The following is a 23,686-nucleotide window of genomic DNA, read 5'->3' as shown; positions in this document are numbered from 1 at the left end:
GTTTCAGATAAAGATGTGTCGTTGGTAGCGCATGTGTGGCATCTTCATATCTTCTCTTTACCGTCGTCTGGTTTCCAGTAGTAATTCATCATGTATGACGTAATAAGATGCACAGCTCCATTTCTTTTCAGCAACCGCATGTATACCTACATGTACAGACCTCGTTCGCGCGACTACTCTCTATATACGGAATCGATACCTGTGCTGTCCAGATTGTTAAAGTAAGATTTCTGCTTCTGAAGCTGAGTTAGTGTAGAGCTGCTAGCAAGATTAGAGTGTTGCAACCTTTTTGTGCAAACGGAGAAAGATTTTAAAAAGCGAACAATTTTAAGCACGACCGATAAGCGATCGAACAATATTAACTGCCGCTGTTTACAATATATTCATAAAAATACGCAAGCACTGTAGCTGCGCAGAGAACGCCACGTGCCCTGTTAATGAAGCCAAAGGTGCGGCGAAGAGCGGGTGACACTGAAGGATGCGAATGCCTCGGCCAGCGTCCATTTCTGTGCACTGAGCTCAAAGACGTGACCGAAGAGGGCGAGAGAAAAGACATCTACGTTTGCCGCGGCACGTGCGGCTTCTTGATGTGACAAGCGTAGCCTACATTACGGAGGCGCCTCAGAAGCGCAAATGAATTAATAAGGACATAAACGAATCTAGGCGCCCTTTGCGACGCAGCGGACATTTGTGTCGGCCGCGCGGAGAATAGGTACGTGCGACCTCAAAAGCGACAGCGTTCGTAGCAGTCGTGTTGGAAACATCTGGCGTGGGTCCCTGGTGTAACCGCTAAAAGCGTACGCTTGTCAGGCAGAGCCCACGACAAGTGTTTCTTGAACGGACGCCTCGCAACGACTCAAAAAAACACGAGTGCACGAAAAAAAAAGAAAGTTAAGTAAGCAGAGATGCGCGCTTCGGGCGAAAGAAACCAGTTATTGCAGTGCGTAAGCGGAGACTGGAACCAATGTGAACACGGCGAAAACGAACGTCTTTAAAGACCAAACTGACGCGTATACCGGACGTTTTCTCTTCTTCTCTTTTTCTTTATTTTTTTCCGACTGCAAAATTCCTAAAACATCGTCTGTCGCAGGTGCAGTTCAGGTCCTTCGGGCGGATTACTCGGAGAGAGCTTTAATTTCATGACCAACTGAAATGCACAGTAGTACACATAACAAAGTTGCAGTAATTCAGTTCTACCTGATCACTTTATGGCGCATATTGCAATTTATCTTCGAACCAATTTTGAGGACGTCACCAGTTTTGAAATTATCATTCCCAAAGTTGGCGACTAAATACATTTGCGTTCCAGTTACTTTCGAGCGATAAACCAAAAACCAGATTTTCGTTAAAGTAAGTGGAACAACAATGAATTTTCACCGGAAGTTCGACGGTGAACGTCTTTAATCCGTTTCCCTCATCGTAATTCGTTAATCACGGCAGATCCGTGGCGCTTGTTAGAATCAATGTCAATCGAAGTTCTCTTACAAGGTTCCAATTAAAATCTGTGCAAATAGACACATAGATGTTATGGAAAGAGTCCGCTTTGATGCTCGAACAGATGCAGCTTACAAAAGTATGATTTTCGCTTTTGCAAACTTTGTGCTTTTATTTTTTTTAGCTTGTCAACATTCAAGAACGATAAAAGAAATGCAGGCCCTTAATTAATCAAAATTCTGCTTCCTCGAGTCAATAACAGTCAACATTCTCTCTTAAATGCAACAAATGTATTTAAAGTCACTCCTGTGGTTGTCTCGTGAAAAGACTCTGCGTTCTAAATGTATTTGAACATGGAAATATGAGTTGACTTTGGACTCAAGCTCCCTCTTACTAACATAGTATTAACAAGGCACTAGGTTAAAACGGTGCAACTTTGCCACTAACGCCGTATTCAGCGAAGAAGCGTACATTAGTTGGATGACAATCAAACAATAATTTGCAATCAATAATCGGCAATATTACAGTAAATTACAATTCAATTATTTATATTATTGCATCTGCCACACCGAAGCCTGTCAGTGCCCGAAACACGAGTTGAGTAAGCATATCGAATCAAGCCACTCGCAAATTTGCCCCAATATATGTGGACGCATATACGCATTGTTTTCCGAAAAGCCTTCTTAGGTACTGCGACCCAAAGCTGCATCTTGATAACGGCATCATTATTATCATTAGCTCATTGTAATAAATATCATCGAGCAAAGACTCTCATTTACCCTTCCCTTTCTCTTTCTGAAAAGAACGCCGATTCCGGAGTTGAGCTTAACACGACTTGCACACTTATCGAGCTTCACCACAGTGCCAACCTTTGGCTTCACCGCAAAATAGGAGTGCACTAAAAAGAAAACAATTAAGGCAAAAAGTGCACAAAGAAACCACTATGACACGATTAGTTTGCATTACCCTGTTTTTCCGATACGTTGTGAGCGCCAGCCTCGTTTTGTAACACTTCCTGAAGTATAGTCGGAGCTTTAAGTTCAATTTTTATTCTTTTCTTTATGTTATATTTCTCAGCCTCGAATAATAACTGATTGTTCGTTAATATATAACAAATATATTTTAATGGAAGCCCGACAATGGGGAGGGCCTTTTTGACCTCGCCTTATATTTACAAATGCCAATTACAAGTTCCACTGCTCAACGACACCTACTAAACTCTCTGTTGAAGCGTACAGTGTTATTGACTATACCTTATATGATAATGCGGCTGGGTGAGCTACTAGGCGCATATTTTGGGAAGTAAACAGCGCTAAAAGCTAGACAAAACAAGAAGACACAAAACATATGCGCCGGATACCTTGCCATACGTGTGAACAGCCGCAAGCAAGTTCGTCGGAATAATAGCATCGATCTTCCCGTGTAACAGTGTAGTGTGCTTCGTAAGAATATTTCCCCTAATTCTTGCCACCCACGTGGCTTCATTTTGACGGCAGTGCTGATAAAGGCCAAGCAGTATTTTCCCTCTTACGCGCTTAGATCTTGATGCATTTCGTTCTGTCGCTCTCACACTAGCTATTGCATTGAATCTTGGGGACTTACATATGTAACATACTTATCGCCTTTACTGCGTCATCAAAAACGGGCATTAGGCATCATTAGCTCCAACCCATTCTGCCTCTCAAGCGCAAGTTATTTGGAAGAGCTCGGTATCTTGTTCTTTTTGTCACTGCGAAATCACAAGATCTGCATCATGATAAACAGCATAATCCAAACTAATTCTTCATTACCATCGAGTATCTTCTTTTTCCCACACCGTATCACTAGGCAAGCTTCTAATTCCAATTTCAGCCTACCAAAATGTAGCAACTTGTACGGTGAACTATTAATACAGTTTGCCGGCGCAAAAGTTCGGAATGCGTTACCAATAGAAATAAAGGTAGCTAGAGATTTTAAACTGAGTTGTAAATTGTATTACTTGTCTAACCAAACAGAATGGGGATATTTCTTGTTACTGCTGCATGTCTGTTCTTTCATTTTTTCCCCTTTATTTATTCTTTTATTCTTCTTTTTCCTTGTTTTTAACCTTATTTTTGATGTTGTGAAATGTTTGTCTTCATATAATTGTACGTTGAATTGCATCAGAACGAACTCGCGGCTGTTAAAATTTGTTTTGGTGTGTTTTTCAGTGACACATGTCAAGACATGTTGCATGCGAGCGTTGCTTGTGTTTTCACCCCTACACGTAACCTATATGCATAGTCGATATTGGACCGGCTAATAGCTTTTAAGCTGTCGGTAAAAACAGCGTTTTGTACATTTCTTTCGGCTTTTAAACAAAGTGCTTCATCCTCCTCAGGTAACAACGACGCCTAGGAAGAGAATCGCACACGGCAGGCAATTCCCTCGAGCGTGTGCAGTGCCATTATGCCATGAGTGCATCATATTTGATCGATTTATTTATTTATTTATTTATTTATTTATTTATTTATTATGCGTACCTACATTGCCCACAATACATTACTGTAGGGGGATTTAGTTACAACCGGTGATTCAAACATTTTTTAAATATCAATACAAACAACAGAATAAATATCATTTGTTCGACAGTAATATATGAGAAGTAATAGTAAGCAAGCACTCATAAAAGGAAACATTGACAATTCAGTCATTTCTTCTAGATACGTGATCAAACTATGGCAGCCTCACTTGTTTGAGCATTCCACTTTCACTTTCTTGTGTCTAATCGCACACTCAAACTGTGCTATTTTTTATCCTCTCGCTTCATCGCTATTGGTTGACCGCATTATCCTGCACAGCTACGTTGATCTGACTGTGGAGAGGCAAGAGAGACCAGCTCTCACCTCGAGGTCGTTGAAAAAGAAATGAGAATCCGCCAGGTTGAAGATCATCTCTTCCATTCCGAGTCCATATTGCACTGAGGATGGGGTATCCTGTGGGGGGTGACAGAGACGTATTCAGTGTAAGGCGCTGCCTTCAAATCAAGCCATTATAACAAGTGTACGAGAGAAGCAATAGAGACTTTGCCGTAAGTGCTAACACGCCTAAGGCAACAACCAAACACTTCGCTTTAATAATGTAGTATACTTACAATCGGTGCCACCACACTTTATTTTTGTCTGCGCTAGAATACTCGGCCAAGTCAGTGCGCAGATGCACTTCTTTCTCGGTGCACTCGCACTCTAAGTGCATCTTTCCCGAGCAACTGTAAAGTTCTAGCATGTGAACAAGCCGGCTACTCAGGGAACAAGTTAGGTCTCAGTGAACACTGGATGCATTCATGTCATCCGTTTGACACGTATCATTCACTTTGAACGCTCAGAGTGGGATGACCGCATAATGGACCCAAAACAAATAACTTGCAAAAATTTAGACTCGCCCACACACACATACATACATAGGCGAACAAAGACAATAAGTATAATACAGCGACCAGTTCAGGCCAGTAGTGATTTGTGACTGCATTAATACCACATAGTCGTTCTGCTGTATGTGAATGTTTAAGGTATTTGAAGGGACATGTGACCGAGCGAAATGCGTCAAGCAAAACGAACCGCAGCGTATGTGAAGAGAAATGGAAACAAGCATATCAGCCCGCCAAGTCTTTAAAACTGTAGTATCTAAGCAAATCTACCTGTGTTAACGTGCGAACAAAACAACACACGCGCATCACTAGAATGCATGAATGCGATTGTTTGAGCGCAAGATTAACGAGAGGATTCTATCAAGGTGCGGCTAGTGTGTCTACATTCCAGAAAACGTGCTGCGCATGTCAAGAAACACAATGCGGTGAGTAGGCACAAATGCACCCATGACAATGTGACTACAGGGATGGTTCGACTTCGTGCGATGTGGTTGCACGATGAAGAATAGTGCACTAGAAAAAAATGAGTTTGTGCTGCGCACGCAGATAAAACATAAAGGGAAACAGACGACGTAGGCGGGCGCTGACGAACGAATTCCGTTATAACAAATTTATTCCAAGCAAAGCAATACAAGAGGGTAGTGCACGTTCATGACTATGTTGCGCTGAGTTTTACGCTAGCAAAAAGAAAAAAAAAGCAAGGAAATGAATAACGTTGTAGTCCGTCTGCATCCTTGTTCCTTTCATTGCTATTATTATTTATTTATTTATTTTTGCCAGGATAAAAATCAGAGAAACATAGTTATGAAATCCCTTCTACATTGTGCTCTTTTCTAGCTCGGCAAAAGTTCCTTTGTATCTAGCTCGCGAACTAACCTGCGAATAATCTCTTTTCTTTTTTTTTTGTAAGCGTACTCAACGTGCAAGCCTGCTAGCAAGTACTTTATTGGCTGCTGCCGCAACCCTGTCGTACCATACCCTCTCTACGTTCATTACTCACATCTTACGAAATTTCGCACCTAGGTCACCACAGCTTTGCGTTGCAAACTGTTCCTTCTGTTTGCGTACTTCCCCGTTATAGATGGCTTCTTCTTTCTTTTTTTTTCTTTCACACGGAAGCAGTAGTGTGCGGCGAGTGCAAACCGACGCACAGCCCGCCACAGCGCGGTGTCCGGGGCTTCCAGCCGTGTCTCCGTTCCTCCGCGCGAGCCCGCCGTCGCCACCTGTTTCGACAGGCCTTCCGCTTCCCTCCTCCCATTCTTGCTAGGAGCCAAGGGGCAAAACAAGATGGCGCATCGTCTTCGTCGCCGAGGCCCCGGCCCCCCCTATCGTAGAGGTGGTGGTTACCCCCGACGGCCATCTTGAACTCCGTTTCCTTGCCCTTTTCCCCTTTCAGCGAAGGGACGCCAATACGGATATTTTGTGTGAATAGAGAGAGAGAGACGAATTCGAGGGTATGTGCTAGAGGGAAGAGCAACACATTGTCAGTAAAGCTTGCCTGGCACTCCCCCCACCCACACGCCCTTTTATCGGTGACGAAGGACTGCAGTGGCCATCTTGAAAGCCTCTGTTCCGTCCTCTTTCATAGAAAAAGTGTGTGTGTGTGTGCGTTTCAATGGGAGAGAGGGAAAGAGATGGACAGGAGGCGGAGAGAAAGAGAAAGAAAGGAGATTTGAGGAGGCAGTCGGGGAGGAGACCAAGCCCTGGCTGGGAAGCAGGAGGGGGAAGGCCTGCGTGCCTAAGCGGCGGCAGCGACAGCGGCTGTAACCCGACGCTGCCCGGCCGAAACCCGAGCCGCGCCGGGACGGTCCCATCCCGGCGAGCGGCCTGCGTGCGGAGGGGGGTTGTGTGCGCGCCCGTGCCGAGGCTGGATCGGCGCGCGCTTCGCTTATTCTCCCAGCGGGTGCCAGTGGCAGCGAGCGACGCCGAAACGCCGCTGTCCTCTAGGCGCATACCCCCTCACCATCCCCGTGTATACTTCTCGCCCTCCCTCGCTAGGTGAGGGCAAAACGGGCAGGACAGTTCGGTGCAACGACGCTCATACTGCACTTGAGGAGAAAAAGAAGTCACCGCAGTTTTAGAAGTACAAAGAAAATCGAAGCACGAGGGCTGTAAAACGTGAGTCAGGGCTGTCAACAATAATATATTGAAAGCGTACCAGAGCTGGAGCATTGCCGTTATAGTGAACACATTAGGCGTTAAGTGGAGGTATGGGTGTTTACGTGAAGTGTGAAGTATGAAATAAAAACAAAGAATTCACTGCTCTGCGAGGAAAACGCAGGACTAGCTAGTATCTCCTGTCGACATCATAGCCGGCTATTCGCATTGTACCCTGGACATAGCCCTTGAAAACACGCACAAGTATCTCATTTCCAAAGCAAAAATGATTTTTATAAGTTCCCTTCAGCTTCAGTTTCTTTTTTTTCTATATCCTGGAGGCTCCAACAGATGTTTGTGAAATCTTGTAAACCTTGTGCGCTTTGTATTGTAACATTACTCGTCAGTTGGCGCCGAGACAGGGACTTGTGAACGAACGCTTTCGTGTGTCGCTTGTTCCACGTGCGCATGCTTGTAGTCACTTGTAAAGTGAAAACGAAAACTGGCCGTACAACTCGATCGCGGAAGTAGAGGTAAGCATGGGATAACACATGCGGGCAATAACAAGCGAAATGCATTCACAATAGAACCGTAACGTTATTCTTTCCCTACGAAATAGCAGAACGTGCTATAACTGCTGCGTCGTCTCTCAAGTTATATTTAAACTGATTTATAAATATCAGATGTAGTGCATTCTTTGCGATTACGATTTCTTCTCAAGTTGCTGAGCTGATACAACTTCCTTTTTTACTCCCTCTGATGTATTTGCCCAATTTCGCCATTTCCGCGTTCTTTCGACATTGTTCTCGAAATGTCGAATGTATAAGAATTTGCTTATATGTTGGTTAATCGCTTTTATTCAACGTTTACGCATTCTCTTCCTACTTCGTTATATTATTTTTGGATAGCCGATGGTTGGCGTAGCTTTGTCGTACCCCTATCGAGGCACTTATGTGCCTTCTTCATGACAGGCTCGCTCAGGGGAAATACACTCAGCTGTCGTCATCCTGTTTTTTAGGGCGCGTCTCGTGGTTGTGTGGTCACTATTGCTATACACCATCGCCACTGTCTAGGCCACTACCACGACCACCGAGATCATCGTCAACATTCGCATTCATATCAATTCTGCTCAAGAACAAGGAGGTTCATCTTTCTACATCTGCAGCGTTAGATGAAGCAGGATTTAAAACCGGGCAGAGTGATAATTACGTTTTTTATAAAGGAGCCACCAGAAGAGAAAAACCAAGGTGCTTAAATATTGGGTATCCCTAACTACGCTTCTGCCATTGCAAAACTGCCACTCCTACAATGACAGAAATGGGGCCTGTTAAGCCTGAAAAGACGCATACACGAAAGTTTCATGGTGACGTCCTTCGGAAACACGCTGTGACGTCACAGATTTTGACATCGTCTACTCTGGTCTAGTTAGTCGTTTGTCAGCAAACAGGGGATACGTTGCATTCTAAAGCAAGCAAAAAAATAATCTATCAAGTTTCTAAATCATTCCTTGTGCGAAAGTGGCCCAAATTCGAGGAAGTACAATAAAATCTGTGATGTTACACTGAGGTTCTAAGGTTGACGTATTGGCACGAAATTCAATTAACAAGAGCTTGGCCTCTGTTTTCGATTTAGTATACAAACCTTCATTTTTCAAGTGAACAAGAACAAGGCTTTGAAGGAGTACTTCACCAGTCTAAACTTATTCTCCGTTGCTCTTTGGTGCCTATTAAATTTACACCAACGACAAACAGTAAATCAGCCTAGACTGATAAAGTATTCCTTCGAAACACCACTTTCGTTAACTTCGTGGTAATAGGCTGGTTAGTAGAAAGGAAAATGAAGGACAAAGCTTTCTTTTTTTTCGAATTTCCCCCCGAAGCTCGAGCGCTGGCACATCAGTATGATGCCACATATTTCAATCGTTTTTTTTTTTTCTTTGGGGGGGGGGGTTCTTTTGTGAGAACAGTGTTGTTTTGTGAAAATGGATCATGGTCTGAGCACACTGACAGCATTGCTCGTAGAGCAGGTGCTTCAGTTGAGTTATTTCAGAGGACCCTCAAATATGCGTGAAGGCACGTTATGAAGGTGACTTATAAAGCCTGCATTATGCCAATACTCGAGTATGCCTGCACTGTATGGGACCCATCCAATTCTGTGCGCATTATAGCATTGGAGATCTAATGCCGCAGTATATGTTGTGGGGCGGTACAGATAGTATATGATAGCGCAACAAATATGAAGAAAGAGCTAGGCCGGGCTCCTCTTTGCGAATGTCGCAAAAAACCTTGGCTTAAAGCTGTTATACAAAATTTATAATAGCCAAAGTGGAAGCCTCATTATATATTCGCGCGAATAGACAACGCTTTCAAAATTCAGGAGTACCTCACCAGAAAAGATTTTCGCTGAATAAAGAATAAGGAATCAAAATCAGTCAGTTTAGCTCCTTTGAATAGGCTGCAGTCCATCTTTACTGCCAAAAATTTTACTATACCATAGCAAATGCCGTCGATATCGATGATGCCACGGCAAGCTGCTGCGGGAAATCGAAGACGATGTCGGCCAACCATCTATCAATCTGGCGTATTTTCGGGCTCACTAACCGTCTTCTCACGGCGAGAGTGACCCTTCCGATATGGTAAAAGGGTACCTAACTCATGCAGCTCAAATCACTTTTTTCTTTCGGGTCCCTTTAATGACACAAATGAAGTTTTGCGACCCACGCTATCCCTAATGCTGCACGCAATTCTCGAAGGCGCAGGTTGCGGAATGGAGCGAGGAATAGCTAGGACACGGAAAGGGGGTGCACAAAGTGGCAGAAAGAGAGAAATCGGAGCGCACTGACGGCTTCGGGGGAGAGAGGCAAGGGTAGAAGGTGAAGAAGAGAGCACAGCCTCTCTCATGTTCCTGTACGCGGCGTGGTGCTGGAGAAACCGAGGGACCGAGGTGCTTAAAACTCGCCTGCGATGCTCTTCTGTCAGTGGTTGTGCCCCGGATAGCAGACGACGCACTTCCAGCGTTGTGTACACACGTCGCGCAGCGATGGCGCCTCAACTGAAAGGCGTTCTGGAAAGGAACTCTCGGTCTGGAGAAGCAAACTACAAACACGGACAAAATGTAACGGCAAACTCACATACGCCATTGTATAAAAAGGAAGAAATAAAAAGAACGCCCCCAGTTCTTTCATCTTCCCTCTAGTAAGAGAGAGAGAGAGAAAAGGCGAGGAGCTAGCCCACGTCCCCTGTCGCGACGATTTTCCGCCGGGGGGGCTCGAGCCTCGAACCACGGCCGTGGGGGAGCCTCTCTCTCGTCCCGCGTCCTTCCCTTCCGGCTCCACTCAACGCTAGCGCTACGCTACGCCTCAGCCACTGGCTGCTTTGTTGACTGTGATTCTGGCTGCCCACGACGCTGCCGCGCTAGGCGCCGCGTACTGATCCTCGTCCTTGTTGAACCGGGCGAGTATTTCGGCGAGATGGCGAATAAGCGCCCCCCCCCCCCCCCCCTGCCCTCCTCTTCCTGCGCCCCTCTTTAATCGTGGGCCCTGCGGAACTGCCAAGGCCTCCCCACTGAGCAGTATCGGCTGCGCTGACAGCGTCGTCTGATCCGGAGAAGATGCGATGCGCAGCAGTGGGGTCATCTCTGCGGCGGATGCTCCAAGGCGCGAAGCACTGAGTGCGATTAGATAAGAACTCACGCGCCTAAGCGAGGTTGGAAGGGTATCAGGTCTTTTGGCCATTTCATTGACGGCGGACAGCTGGCGAGAAAGAAGGAAAGAGAGACAGCAAAAAGGCGACGACTCGTGAACTATGCAGGGATCCCAATTGTTCCTTGCAGGGTGGTTTGAAAGCGGTTAGGTGCAGTCGGCGGGATATGCGTTGCAAGACTTCGATAATTCGAGGCACATATATTCTGGGATAACTGTGGCGTTAACATAGGCGAATACGCGCATCTGTTATCAAGGAGAAAAATTTATCCAAGAAGGTGTGCTTATTTTTTTCCCCTCTCTTCTTTAAATACAAGCAATTGCATTATTCATCATCATCATCATCATCATCATCATACGTATTTTTAATCCTTAATTTACAAATACATTTGTACCGGATGAGTGCGCGACCAGAGGTCCAAGAGAGAAAATTGCTAGGGAGACCTCCTAACAAAACGTAGTTAGGTGATAAGTACATTGGTCAGCAGACAATCACGGGTTGCGGGAAAATAAATGCATCGTTCAAGATCTACATGAATAATATGGTAACAAAAAGCATAACTAAATGATGTTTAAAAAAGGAGCGTAATCACTAACGCAAAGATATCAAAGCCATAAATTATCTAAAAAGTGAATTTTAAGACACTGACGAAGTGAGTGAAATGTACATATTCGCATGTTCCAAAGTGGTATACATAAAAATCTTGCGGTCATTCTGTCGTAATTAGTACCTAATTTTGGTAAGTGCGATTATTATTAACGCAACTAACGTTATGAACTATTAATGAATAGAAGCACTGCGTAATAATCAAGCAAAGAGGTCAAGGTCGACGTCGAAGTTGCTCCCAACATAACCTTTTTTTTTTTTTGGCTACCAATGTCAGATAGACCACAAAACCGCATCTCTTATCACGGTCAAAATTCTGCGCTGTTATTAAATGGGATGATCTATTAAAGGACCATAAATGTATGTTTTTATTAATGTCACTTGTGTTCAGTTGAATTATATAAATTATTATCGTCTCTCATTCTGCACGTGCTTTAACTTGCATGTTCAATTGACGGCCCACAGAATAATGTGACTTCTGCCCAAGGTAAATGGCGGTTCACATTCGATACGTTTCATAAATTGTTACTTCAAGCACTGAGATTATAGTATATTATTGTCAGAGGAGTGTTCCAGCCACTGCGTCACAACAGTTCCCCTGCGGATAGGGGTCGCAACAATATCAAACGAGCGGGAAGAGTCTGCATGTAACCGGTTATGTTATAAAAGCGTGACATCTACGAACATCCCTAGGCTATCATGAAATATTAGAAGAAAAAAGCGCTATTCAAGAATATCTCTGAATACATCTAACCCTATCGTAGCAAGCATGACCCTCTCCGTTACAGGGAGATTTCCTTGAAATGGGCAGTACCATAGGTCCGTGATGCAATTCTAAATTTAAAGAAAGAAATAACGCCATTAAAATTAAAAATTCTATTTCGTAAATATCCCTTGAAAGGCCCAGTACCGCTATGTTAATGTGACATCACTGATTTCAAAGTATTTTCTCGTATTTGAGCTGCTATGGTACCGTATAAATTCTCGAAATTTGCAAAGACCAGTTTTTAGCTCCACTGTCCTGCACTGCACTAACTCCATCTGTCTGAGTAAAAATAACTAATAATAAAAAGGGCTGCGGTCTCTATGGGCCGGCACCATAAGGCGCCGTAATACCGCAAGCAGTTTTCTAACCTTGGCTTGCGAGTTCATGCGGGCCTTCGAGGGACACTGAAGAGAAAAGTAAACTGAGCTGTATTAGTAGATCACCCTCTTGCAATACCAAGAAAATCACTTTCGCCGTGGAGGTAAGCTTGGTATAAGCTGGAAAAGATGAAGATAGGTGGCGATGCCTCCTTGACGTTCCCGCACCAGCCCAGTGTGACGTCATGGATTTTGACGGCTTTCTCGCTGGCCTAGTTCTTTTTTTTTTTTTTTTACTCAGATAAACTAAATTGCGTTCCAAAGGAGCCAGTGAGTGAACTCAGCAAATGTCAACAACTTATACTGCGGCACTACGACACATGTGCTTTGAAATCTGTGACGTCACATTGACGGGCCAGTACTGTGGTTCCGGCGCGAAATTCAAGAAATGAAAGTTTATGCCTCATTTCTTTGTACTTCTGGTAAACAAACATCTCACCATGAAATTACCGAAAATTTAGTTTTCATATCATCATCATCATCATCATCATCATCAGCCTGGTTACGCCCACTGCAGGGCAAAGGCCTCTCCCATACTTCTCCAACTCCCCCAGTCATGTACTAATTGTGGCCATGTTGTCCCTGCAAACTTCTTAATCTCATCCGCCCACCTAACTTTCTGCCGCCCCCTGCTACGCTTCCGTCCCCTAGGAATCCAGTCCGTAACCCTTAAAGACCATCGGTTATCTTCCCTCCTCATTACATGTCCTGTCCATGCCCACTTCTTTTTCTTGATTTCAACTAAGATGTCATTAACTCACGTTTGTTCCCTCACCCAATCTGCTCTTTTCTTATCCCTTAACGTTACACTCATCATTCTTCTTTCCATAGCTCATTGCGTCGTCCTCAATTTAAGTAGAACCCTTTTCGTAAGCCTCCAGGTTTCTGCCCCGTACGTGAGTACTGGTAAGACACAGCTGTTATACACTTTTCTCTTGAGGGATAATGGCAACATGCTGTTCATGATCTGAGAATGCCTGCCAAACGCACCCCAGCCCATTCTTATTCTTCTGATTATTTCAGTTTCATGATCCGGATCCGCGGTCCTTACCTGCCCTAAGTAGATGTATTCCCTTACCACTTCCAGTGCCTCGATACTTATCGTAAACTGTTGTTCTCTTCCGAGACTGTTAAACAGTACTTTAGTTTTCTGCAGATTAATTTTTAGACCCACCCTTCTGCTTTGCCTCTCCAGGTCAGTGAGCATGCATTGCAATTGGTCCCCTGAGTTACTAATCAAGGCAATATCATCAGCGAATCACAAGTTACTAAGTTATTTTCCATTAACTCTTATCCCCCATTCTGCCGAATCCTGAAGGTCTCTGAATACCTCCTGTAAACACGCTGTGAATAGCATTGGAGAGATCGTATCTCCCTGCCTGACGCCTTTCTTTATTGGGATTTTGTTGCTTTCTTTATGGAGGACTACGGTGGCTGTGGAGCCGCTGTAGATATCTTTCAGTATATTTACATACGGCTCGTCTACACCCTGATTCCGTAATGCCTCCATGACTGCTGAGGTTTCGACTGAATCAAACGCTTTCTCGTAATCAATGAAAGCTATATATAAGGGTTGGTTATATTCCGCACATTTGTCTATCACCTGATTGATAGTGTGAATATGGTCTATTGTTGAGTAGCCTTTACGGAATCCTGCCTTGTCCTTTGGTTGACAGAAGTCTATTTCTGACAGTTCTATCCTAGCTGTATGGTTAGAGGCTCTCATACATTGGCGTCTGATCAAGAAACGCCAATGTATGAAAGCCTCTAACCCTACAGCTAGAATAGAACTGGCAGAACTTTCCAAGTTAATCAACAAGCGTAAGACAGCTGACACAAGGAAGTATAATATGGATAGAAGTGAACATGCTCTCAGGAATGGAGGAAGCCTAAAAGCAGTGAAGAAGAAACTAGGAATAGGCAAGACTCAGATGTATGCGTTAAGAGACAAAGCCGGGAATATCATTACTAATATGAATGAGATAGTTCAAGTGGCTCAGGTGTTCTACAGAGATTTATACAGTACCAGTGGCACCCACGACGATAATGGAAGAGAGACTATAGTCTAGAGGTATTTGAAATCCCACAAGTAACGCCGGAAGAAGTAAAGAAAGCCTTGGGAGCTATGCAAAGGGGCAAGGCAGCTTGGGAGGATCAGGTAACAGCAGATTTGTTGAAGGATGGTGGGCAGATTGTTCTAGAAAAACTGGCCACCCTTTATACACAATGCCTCATGACCTCTAGCGTACCGGAATCTTGGAATAACGCTAACATAATCCTAATCCATAAGAAAGGGTACGCCAAAGACTTGAAAGATTATAGACCGATCAGCTTACTGTCCGTTGCCTACAAAGTATTTACTAAGGTAATCGCAAATAGAATCAGCAACACCTTAGTTTTCACATAATACTTTATAATTCTAAATTGATATAGTGTTCCTCTTTAGTGTGCGTTTAACTGACCGTATCTCAGCCACGCTCGCGTGACAACATGAATATCTAGCATTTATATACAACTTTCGGTAGCCAAAGTTTCTAGCGGGAAAGTCCTCCTATGCTGCCGCCTTGTTTCGGCCACCGGGTGAATTTTATAGAACATGGACTTCACATCAGGAAAAAAAAGTCGCAGCTTCACCCGAAAGGCGAAGCATCGATTGAGACAGCAAATTAGTACACAACTATCCAAAGTAAGGATAGCAGTTTTGTCAGCCGAATAAACTTGGAAACATCCGCTTACTAAGTGAACTAACAAGCTTAACAATTAACAATTAACTAACAAGTGCGATGTGTTCGCGCACACGCGAACACATCGCACTCGATGAGCGCGGACACTCGCTGTCAAAACGCTGGTGTGAGCAAGCACAGCAGCAGCAACGAGCGAAGTAACCTTAGTGCGGTCTATCATTCCACGCAAGAGCGATGAGAACACAGCGCGCACAATGGCATGAGCCGTCTGCAAATCCCTTTCAAGATAGGGTGCGTGCGCCAGCGCGCAGCCGTACAAACCACGTACTTGGCGGGGTCGAAGCCACCCCCCCCCCCCCCCCTCGTCCCTCCCGCGCTGCCTCCCCGCTTTCCTCCGTAAATGGCGCACGAGATGGAGCCGAGATCGTCAGTTCCCCTTCGGCGCTCGGTATCGAAATGCGCTGTTGCTCCCGGAACTCCCGGATCATAACGCCGCCCCACCCCTCACTCTCATCCCCCGAAGCACTTTCGCGCGACGGAAGACGGCGCGTTTGCTTGTCACTCACTCCGCTTTCTTACTTCACGCCCGCCAGATTGAGCTGCGATCTCCGGCTTTCCTCTCGCGCTTTCAGTCGCACATACAGCATACGACGTGCGGCGACGGTGTTATCGCCCTTGGACTTTATACGGAACATCACGGGGACTCCTACGGCAAAAATGCGCCTGGAGTGTTTGTATAATTGCTATCACAATAGAAAATAAAGAATAGCCTTTTTTTGTAGCCAGTCGGGCTGAAAGCTTTGACAGAAATAAGTGTCGGCTTACTGAGCTACGGTGAAATTTTAATGAGTTATTTGCGTTTCTGTCAAGCTGATAGCAGACTCACCGATTCAAGCGCAGGGATATTGCAGCGCTCTCTACTTATGAGAAACAGCAAGTTTCCTACATTGTGGGTTCTGTCCCAGCAGACGTTTCACGTTTATTTCACATTACCTTCTGTCTCGTCTATAGATAGTATTCCTTCCGCACCTAAAACATCCGAATAACGTCCTTGCTTTTAACGACTATGGTTTCTTCGCTAACTCGACTAGACTCAAGATAACTACTTAATTACTCAGGCTTGTTTTCTTTTGTTAAATTATTTTGTTTGAGTAACCTTTGTTGGCATATTGTTGGATGATAGTGCTGAAAGAAGTTGAGCGCGTAAATATGAAAAACTGCGATGGCCAGGTAGCAAGGACGCAAAAGTAACTATGTCTCATCGTCGTTTTCCAATCAGGTTAGCAACAAAAATTTTTGATGCTGTTTTTCTTATATCTTACATATTGGCTGTGGTTTTTCTTATTTTCGCTGTCATACGAGTAATTTTTTTTATGTATCAACATAGGAGGTCCCGCCTATGGTTTGTAACCTTGGGATCTCCTTCTGCATATTTCCCTGTGCATCACTTCTGTTCTATCACTAATAAAGATTGATTGGTTGACTGGTTGATTGGTTGACTGGTTGACTGATTGATTGAATGATTGATTGATTGATTGATTGATTGATTGATTGATTGATTGATTGATTGATTGATTGATTGATTGATTGATTGATTGATTGATTGATTGATTGATTCTCAAGCTTATTCTTAGTTCTTCATGCGTCATTAGTATCGCAAATCTTATCAGCGTTCTCGCGGCACCCAGGGTATCGCAACATCCTAAGCCGCTTAGCTACCCGTGTTCCACGTCAGTGGTTCCTCCTTCTGCATATCGCAACGCCAAGGACTACGACTAATCCGCCTTAATCGATCGATCGACACGTCATCGTCAAGCGCACGGCAGCGAAGGCAGGGGGAGGGGGAGGGGCGGAGGTGAGGAAGTTACGTCACAACGATGGCGACGCACACGCGAACGTGCCTCCTGGGCAACGAAACGAGACGCGAGCAGGGAGACGGGAAAGGATGACGGGTCACCGGTTGGTTGTAGACGTTGACGCCGTCGCGTTCTCGTCTCGTCTGCACCACCACCACTAGAAGCAGCAGCAGCAGTGCAAAGACGAGCAAGTTCGGCGCCTGAGACTGAAACTAGAAGACGGTGTCCCGCAGAGAATACACACAGAGACAAAGACGAAGACAAAAGGAAAGAGACTGTGATGGGAAGCTCTCGCACGTCTTTGTGTGTGTGTCTGTGCACAACCCTCCCTCACGCGACGTAGTGGTTGAATCGAGAAGAAAGGGGCGACAGTGCGGGTGTGCCAGCGTCGAGCCGCCGCCGGAACATCCGGGCCTCCTGCGCGCGCGACTCCGGTTACAATCGATGATAGCGCGCACGCGTTCACTGCCCAGGCCTGCCTGCCTGCTTGCCGCGAGGAAGACACGCCGCCCAGCCGTACCAGAAAGCGATGGCGCTTCTCTCCTTGTTCGCCCTAGAATGTCTACTGCTGATTCTTAAAGGGCGGCGATGGAGAAGGGAGCGAAATTAGGTTAGGCTGGTAGCAGCACTGTCACAAAAGACAATTTATGCTTGATCCGATTATGTTGGTCAGTAGAGGGAGAAATAACAAACAAGCGAACCCAATGTTCAAATTTTCGCGGTCGCAATGTACCACGGTACTGATAACGTAAGTATAACGTCATGGATTTCACAGCATTTTAGCGTTTACCGGTTATTTTAGTTTCGGGAAAGCTTACTTAAGGGTGGTAACGTTCACTCTCCTTAATATTTTATGTTCCGATTACTTCTTTCTTTCTATAAAAAGCATTTAGCAGCGTGCAGACCCCTTTAGAATCCGTGGGATAAGCACATCTAGCTGTTCAAATATTAAATGATTATATTAACCAATTGATTGACTCATTCATTCATTCATTCATTCATTCATTCATTCATTCATTCACTCATTCATTAGTAGTACTAAACAGCACATGGGCCATGGTATATGTGGTAGTGGAGATATATTCTTTTACGTGCGTCCAAAATTGGCAAGTGCATTTCTTTTCACCCTCGACGAAATTCGGCCGCCGCGACTTGGACGCGAACCCGCGACCTTCTGGTCACTCCTTATAGGCCGACAAAGCTTTCCTTCCTCCCAAAACTGCGTTGCGCAAGCGCAAGCGAGGCTCCGTGGCATCTCGGAATTAAGAGCAGGCTTTCCAGAAAGCCTCGTGTTGAGCGACATTGCACGTGAGCGACGCTGAGACGCCTCGTGGAAAACCGACAACAAAGGACAGTGCGCGTACCGAGGAAGTGACGACAACGCTCGTTCGGCGCGCGCACGGGGAACAATCACGATTGTCTCTCGGCTCCCTTCTCGGCTTACGTCGGGGCCACGGCGTCGGTGAAACTTCCTTCGTCAGACGTGAATATAGTGGGTCCCTCTCGCGAAACACAGCCACGCGGTACAAATCTCAATCTTAAAGGGACACTAAAGGTTAATATTAAGTCAAAATGGACAGTTCAAATACAATCCCAGAAACCTCGAAACGCTTGTTTCGTGCGAAGAAGAGACTTATTTTAAGAGAAAATGCGTTCTGAAGCGTCCGCGTACCTCTAGCGCAGTTCAAATCCCCCGCTCTCCGATCGAGGAGTATTGACGTCATGGTTTCATAGTGACGTTGCGCCGTCGGTGAGTAAAACGGCGAGCCCGCAGACGGCGCTACGGCTTTTCTGCACAAAACGCAAACGCGCGGCCAGAAACAGAGCCAAGACAGAGCCGACAGCAGCGCGAAAGCGGAACTGTGGTGGCTAGCGGAAGGGAAAGCGCACGACGATAAGCTGGTTCTTTATTTTATGACGCCAACTTCGACGCTCGTTGCAATGGATGAACCTGACAACGACACATTAGCTCGCGATGCTGGGCTCGAGTTCAGCGATTTAAGCACTGATGAACGTGACCTGCTGTTGAGGGCTCGCGCTGGCGGCGTCGTTGCGTACTACTACGACGACGGCCTGCTTTGAAAGGCACTTCACGCGACTTCAGTAAGTCGGCGTTGAACTCGTAATCCTCTGGACGAAAGTGCAGCGAGCACACTACGTGATTTTTCGGCTCTTTACCAGCGCACTGTGGCAGAGGTACGGCACTTAACCACTTCGAACGGAGAGGTTCACTCGATGGCACACAATGATAAGTAACGTTGGATTCGCCGCTGCAACTGCCCCTGGCCAAGTTCCGCGGACCGTTCGCGCATCCCACGATATCACATGGACGTGGCATTCTCGCTGCTTGTTCCAAATGCAAGTTTCGCGAGCCAGCAGGACCACCGCAGCACGACGCGATAAAGAAACAACTGAAACTCCAAAGCGCGCGCGGCGCAAAGTCGAGCGCGCTAAGTCGAACGAAAACGAAACCTTTCGATCACCCATACTACTCAAGGGTAACGTCAAAATGTTATTTTTTTTCTTAGAATCGAATAGAAGTATCTAATGAAATGATCTTTTTAATACGAGTAGTTGAGTACTAGTGACATAAATTATGATGAGGAGTGCTTTCGTCATCGGGCTATAGTACCGGAATGTCGCTGGGGGGTCTCAAATCGTGTCGTGCATTTACCTTAATTTCTCGGTTACTAAAGCTCTGTTCGCTATTATATTGACGCCTTAGACGTTCTAGAGCATTGCTTTATCACTTTAACTTGACTTTCTGGTAACCTTTAGTGTCCCTTTACCAGCCGGGCATGTTCGGTCGGAATGTATGTCTTTGCTTGGAGCATTCGTTCTGAGCTTGAGGAATTGAGCTTGAGGCTCCGTTTTGATTAAGGACCATGCCAAGCCTATACTCGGCTGCCACTAGTGGCCACAGTAGTCTTTCGTAGCACTTTTACCTCTCTCTTTATTATTATTATTATTATTATTAGTTGTGTGTACAAAATTTATCGCAATTTCACCCTCAATATATATATATATATATATATATATATATATATATATATATATATATATATATATATATTGCTTCATGCATATATCTGCTTTTCTTTCTTTAGCTTCGTTGTCTATTGGACATGGCGCGGTACTTTACGGATCTAACACGTGCATTTCGCAGCTTTCTCATACCTAACTGAAAATTGATCAAATTCTTCTTGTTCTTTATTTTCGTCATTTCCGTTTTTCTGCTATGTTCTATCATGAACGAGTTCATCTGAGAAGGTTCAAATTGAAAATGCCTCGGGGCTGAATTTCGGTCTTTTCGGAGACAAAAAAGCAACAACTGCAGCAGCACGAGAAACCACCAACCTAAATGGTCTGAAACATATATACCTAATTGATGCGCATGCCACCGCACAATACTGGATTTAATTAAAGTTCACGCTTAAGAAAAAGTTAGTACATTTTCACCAATTACATCTGAGAGGTCACGCGAATGTCTGAAGTCTACAACAGTCAGCCTCTGCACACGGTCTACAATATTCTAAGCATGTATGTCGACCTGAAGCTTCATATTGTTGCGGGGAGATCTGCGAGAGCTACTGCGCTCAATACCTTGCACCTCCATCAAGACGTTACGGGGAGATCTGCAGTAAAGAGGGTTTATCTACACTATATACGAGGAGTCTAAAAGTGGGGTCGAAACAACAACAAAGATGGCGGACGATAGACACCACTTCGTCCACCTCTCGTCCACTACACACTTAAGCACCTTCTACATCTGAACGACAACTGACTTATAACACAATAAAGCGCTTTTACTCACTAAAGTTGAAGAATTGTTCCCGTTATGTTCACCATTCGGTTGCTCCCTGTAAGAGCAGACCGTATAGTGTACGTTGCAATCTTCAACGTGTGCCTGGCGAGTCCTACAAATAAGCGAAAGATGCTCAGACAGGTGAAACTAAAGCTGAACGTTCCTGATGACTTCACTCGTTAGATAACAGACAAAAAAGACACTAATTTATTGCTGCAGAACCTGCATGAAACAAGGCTGCATACATTTATTTGATGTCATTTTGCTGATATCTTGGCGCATATGCCTTGCGGCAAATCCCTCGAATAATAAAAGCAAAGTCCTGCATGTACGAAATCTAAGTACACAAGCTATGTAGTACCATTTCACGAAAAAAGGAAAAAGAACGTAATGAACACTGTATTCATTAACTATTACTTCAGTGTAGTTGTCTTTTGTTGCAGTTGAGTAGTCGATTACGTTATAGACGAATATGCATAAATACTTGGACGAATATGTTTTCAAACTCAGCTGAAAGTTTACTTAAGACGAATAAAGCAAAGAAGACGAGTGCTAAAATTGTTCACTCGGTAATTTTGACATATCTCATTTATGGTGATGTGTTCTATTTGAGCAAGGCGAGAATGAAAATCTATTCGCACTGAAAAGATACTCAGGTCAGTTCTTTGCATGTCAGATACCTGAAGATGTGCGACTACTGCTGTGGGCATTGTCGATGTCAAATACGCGTTTAAATCAACGCAAAATGCGTCATTTTATTATCTGGGCAAGGTGTAATGTAGTTTTCATATATATTGCGAAATGCATGAGCTTTCCAGTTACTACTTTTAAAAAAGACGCTGTTTTATGCATTGAAGCAGATCCGTCGTGATTGCTTAGTCGCTCTGGTGTTGTGCTGCTAAGCCGGGGGTCGCGGGATCAAATGCCGGCCACAGCGGCCGCATTTCGATGGGGGCGAAATGCGAAAACACCCGTGGTACTTAGATTTAGGTACACGTTAAAGAACCCCAGGTGGTCAGAATTAATCAAGAGTCCCTCACTACGTTGTGCCTCATTTTAAGATCGTGGTTTTGGCACGTAAAACCCCATATTTTATGGCACGGACGCACGAAACTAACTGGAACGCCAATGCATTCCGTCGGACCCGTTGAAAATTGATATATTTAAACTGGTGCACTCCAGAGAACGCGTTCCAAGTGGATACGCCTTGCGAACTCAGCGGCTATGATTCGTAGATTTAAATATGTGCCATGAAATAATTAAATAAAAAGGTAAGTTAGGGTATATAGGTTAATTCGGTAATTAGGTATCTCGAAAAAAGCTGATCTGTCATCACCAGCCCTTAGACAGCTCACGCTGCTATATTTGTACGAGAACTACCGTGACTCAACGCATATTTACACTGATGGATCTGTCCTTCCAAGCAGCTCCGCGGCGGCAATCGTCATACCAGCGAAAGCTACAACAATTAAATTTAAGACGACCCACGCGACAACATCGACGGCAGCAGAGCTCGCAGCGCTCTTTACTGCCCTTCATCACATTGGTGATGAACCGCCACACAAATGGACAATATTCTGCGATTCGAAGGCGGCACTGCAGTCTCTACTGTCCCCTTTACGACGCGGACCGCACGAACAGCTAATATTCCATATTACAGAGACGTTACACCATATAAGTGATGCAGGCCATGAAATAACCTTCCAGTGGCTTCCAAGTCACTGCGGGATTATCGGCAATGAACGGGCGGATCACGCTGCCCGCTCAGCCCATACTGAGGAGCGCCACGTCCCAATTCCTGTTTCTAGAACTGACGCGGCACGGAAGCTCCGCCTACTTGCTCGGCAGTGCACCGCGTCGCAATGGAATGAGCCACATTTAAGAATTACGCGACTGTGCTCACTTGATCCAACATTAAGTCTTCGAGCGCCATCACAGCTTCGCCGTAGAGACGCCACGCTTTTATATCGACTTTGGTTGGGCGTTGCCTTTACTAAAGCCTATGCCTTCCGCATAGGGATGACCGACACACCAACCTGTGACCACTGCGGCCAGGAAGAATCAATTGGCCATATTTTGTGCGCCTGCCCGCAGTACAGTCTACAGAGGGCATGCCTTAGCCACGAACTTGACCGACTGGACGACCAACCGCTATCCGAAAAAAGAATACTACAACATCGAAAGGACCTACCTTCACAGAAGAAGGCCGTGCAAGCGCTTTTGCGCTTCTTGCGATCTACCGGCCTGTGTGAACGACTTTAACTGGAACACCTTTTGTGTGTGTGTCTCCATGTGTGCGCGTTCCCTTTTTTTTTTTTAAATTTTTTTTTCCTCTCTGTCATCTTTCTAACCCATATCCCCCATCCCCAGTGTAGGGTAGCAAACCGGAGACTGATATCTGGTTAACCTCCCTGCCTTTCCTCTTCATTCTCTCTCTCTTGATGACTCGTATACAAAAGGCCACAAAAGCGCTGCTGCGATATTTGAAAGCGACCGGATTGAGTCAGCGTCTATGATCCGGACTGAGTGACCGACTGATATCTCCAGTGGACTTTCTCTCTCTTTTTTTTTTAAATCTTTCCGTCCCCCTTTCCCTTTCCCCAGTGTAGGGTAGCCAACCGGGCTCAGTCCTGGTTAACCTCCCTACCTTTCATTTATCATTTTCTCTCTCTCTCTCTCTCTTTGATGACTCGTAGAAGTAACGGCCGCCTCATCGAGTAACTTAGATCAAGGGTTAGAATAGTGCAATCTGCCGCAGACAATTTTTAAAAATATCGCAACTTTTGAAAAACACATACAAGATCCCTTCACATGTTAAACCAAGTAAAGGTCATTGGTTTGGAAGCTGTGTGGCTTTGCCATGTGCTTGATTTGCGGCATTAACTGCGCATATCTCGCTCCACGTATTCGACAGCCTCACTTTAGCGAATAGAACTTGTTATTTTGAACATGTATACGTCGTGCTTTAAAATATG

General features: G+C 45.0%; 1 protein-coding gene and 1 long non-coding RNA gene across 3 annotated transcripts in view; one reads left to right on the top strand and one right to left on the bottom strand.

The window, feature by feature from the left end:
* The window catches only part of eya (eya transcriptional coactivator and phosphatase 2), a 107,018-nt gene that overhangs the window by 39,592 nt on the left and 43,740 nt on the right, over positions 1-23,686 (bottom strand). For both annotated transcript variants that reach the window (XM_050174740.3, XM_050174741.3), the window contains exon 10: positions 4,299-4,388. In XM_050174740.3, coding sequence (XP_050030697.1) covers positions 4,299-4,388 — 90 coding nt within the window. The remainder of the gene's footprint in view (positions 1-4,298; positions 4,389-23,686) is intronic.
* Positions 1-23,686, top strand: part of LOC129383761 (uncharacterized) — a 36,691-nt gene that overhangs the window by 3,464 nt on the left and 9,541 nt on the right. The window lies entirely within an intron of this gene.

This window comes from Dermacentor andersoni, chromosome 9 (genome assembly GCF_023375885.2).
Source record: "Dermacentor andersoni chromosome 9, qqDerAnde1_hic_scaffold, whole genome shotgun sequence".
NCBI lineage: Eukaryota > Metazoa > Arthropoda > Arachnida > Ixodida > Ixodidae > Dermacentor > Dermacentor andersoni.
This window is presented reverse-complemented; position numbering and strand designations above follow the sequence as displayed.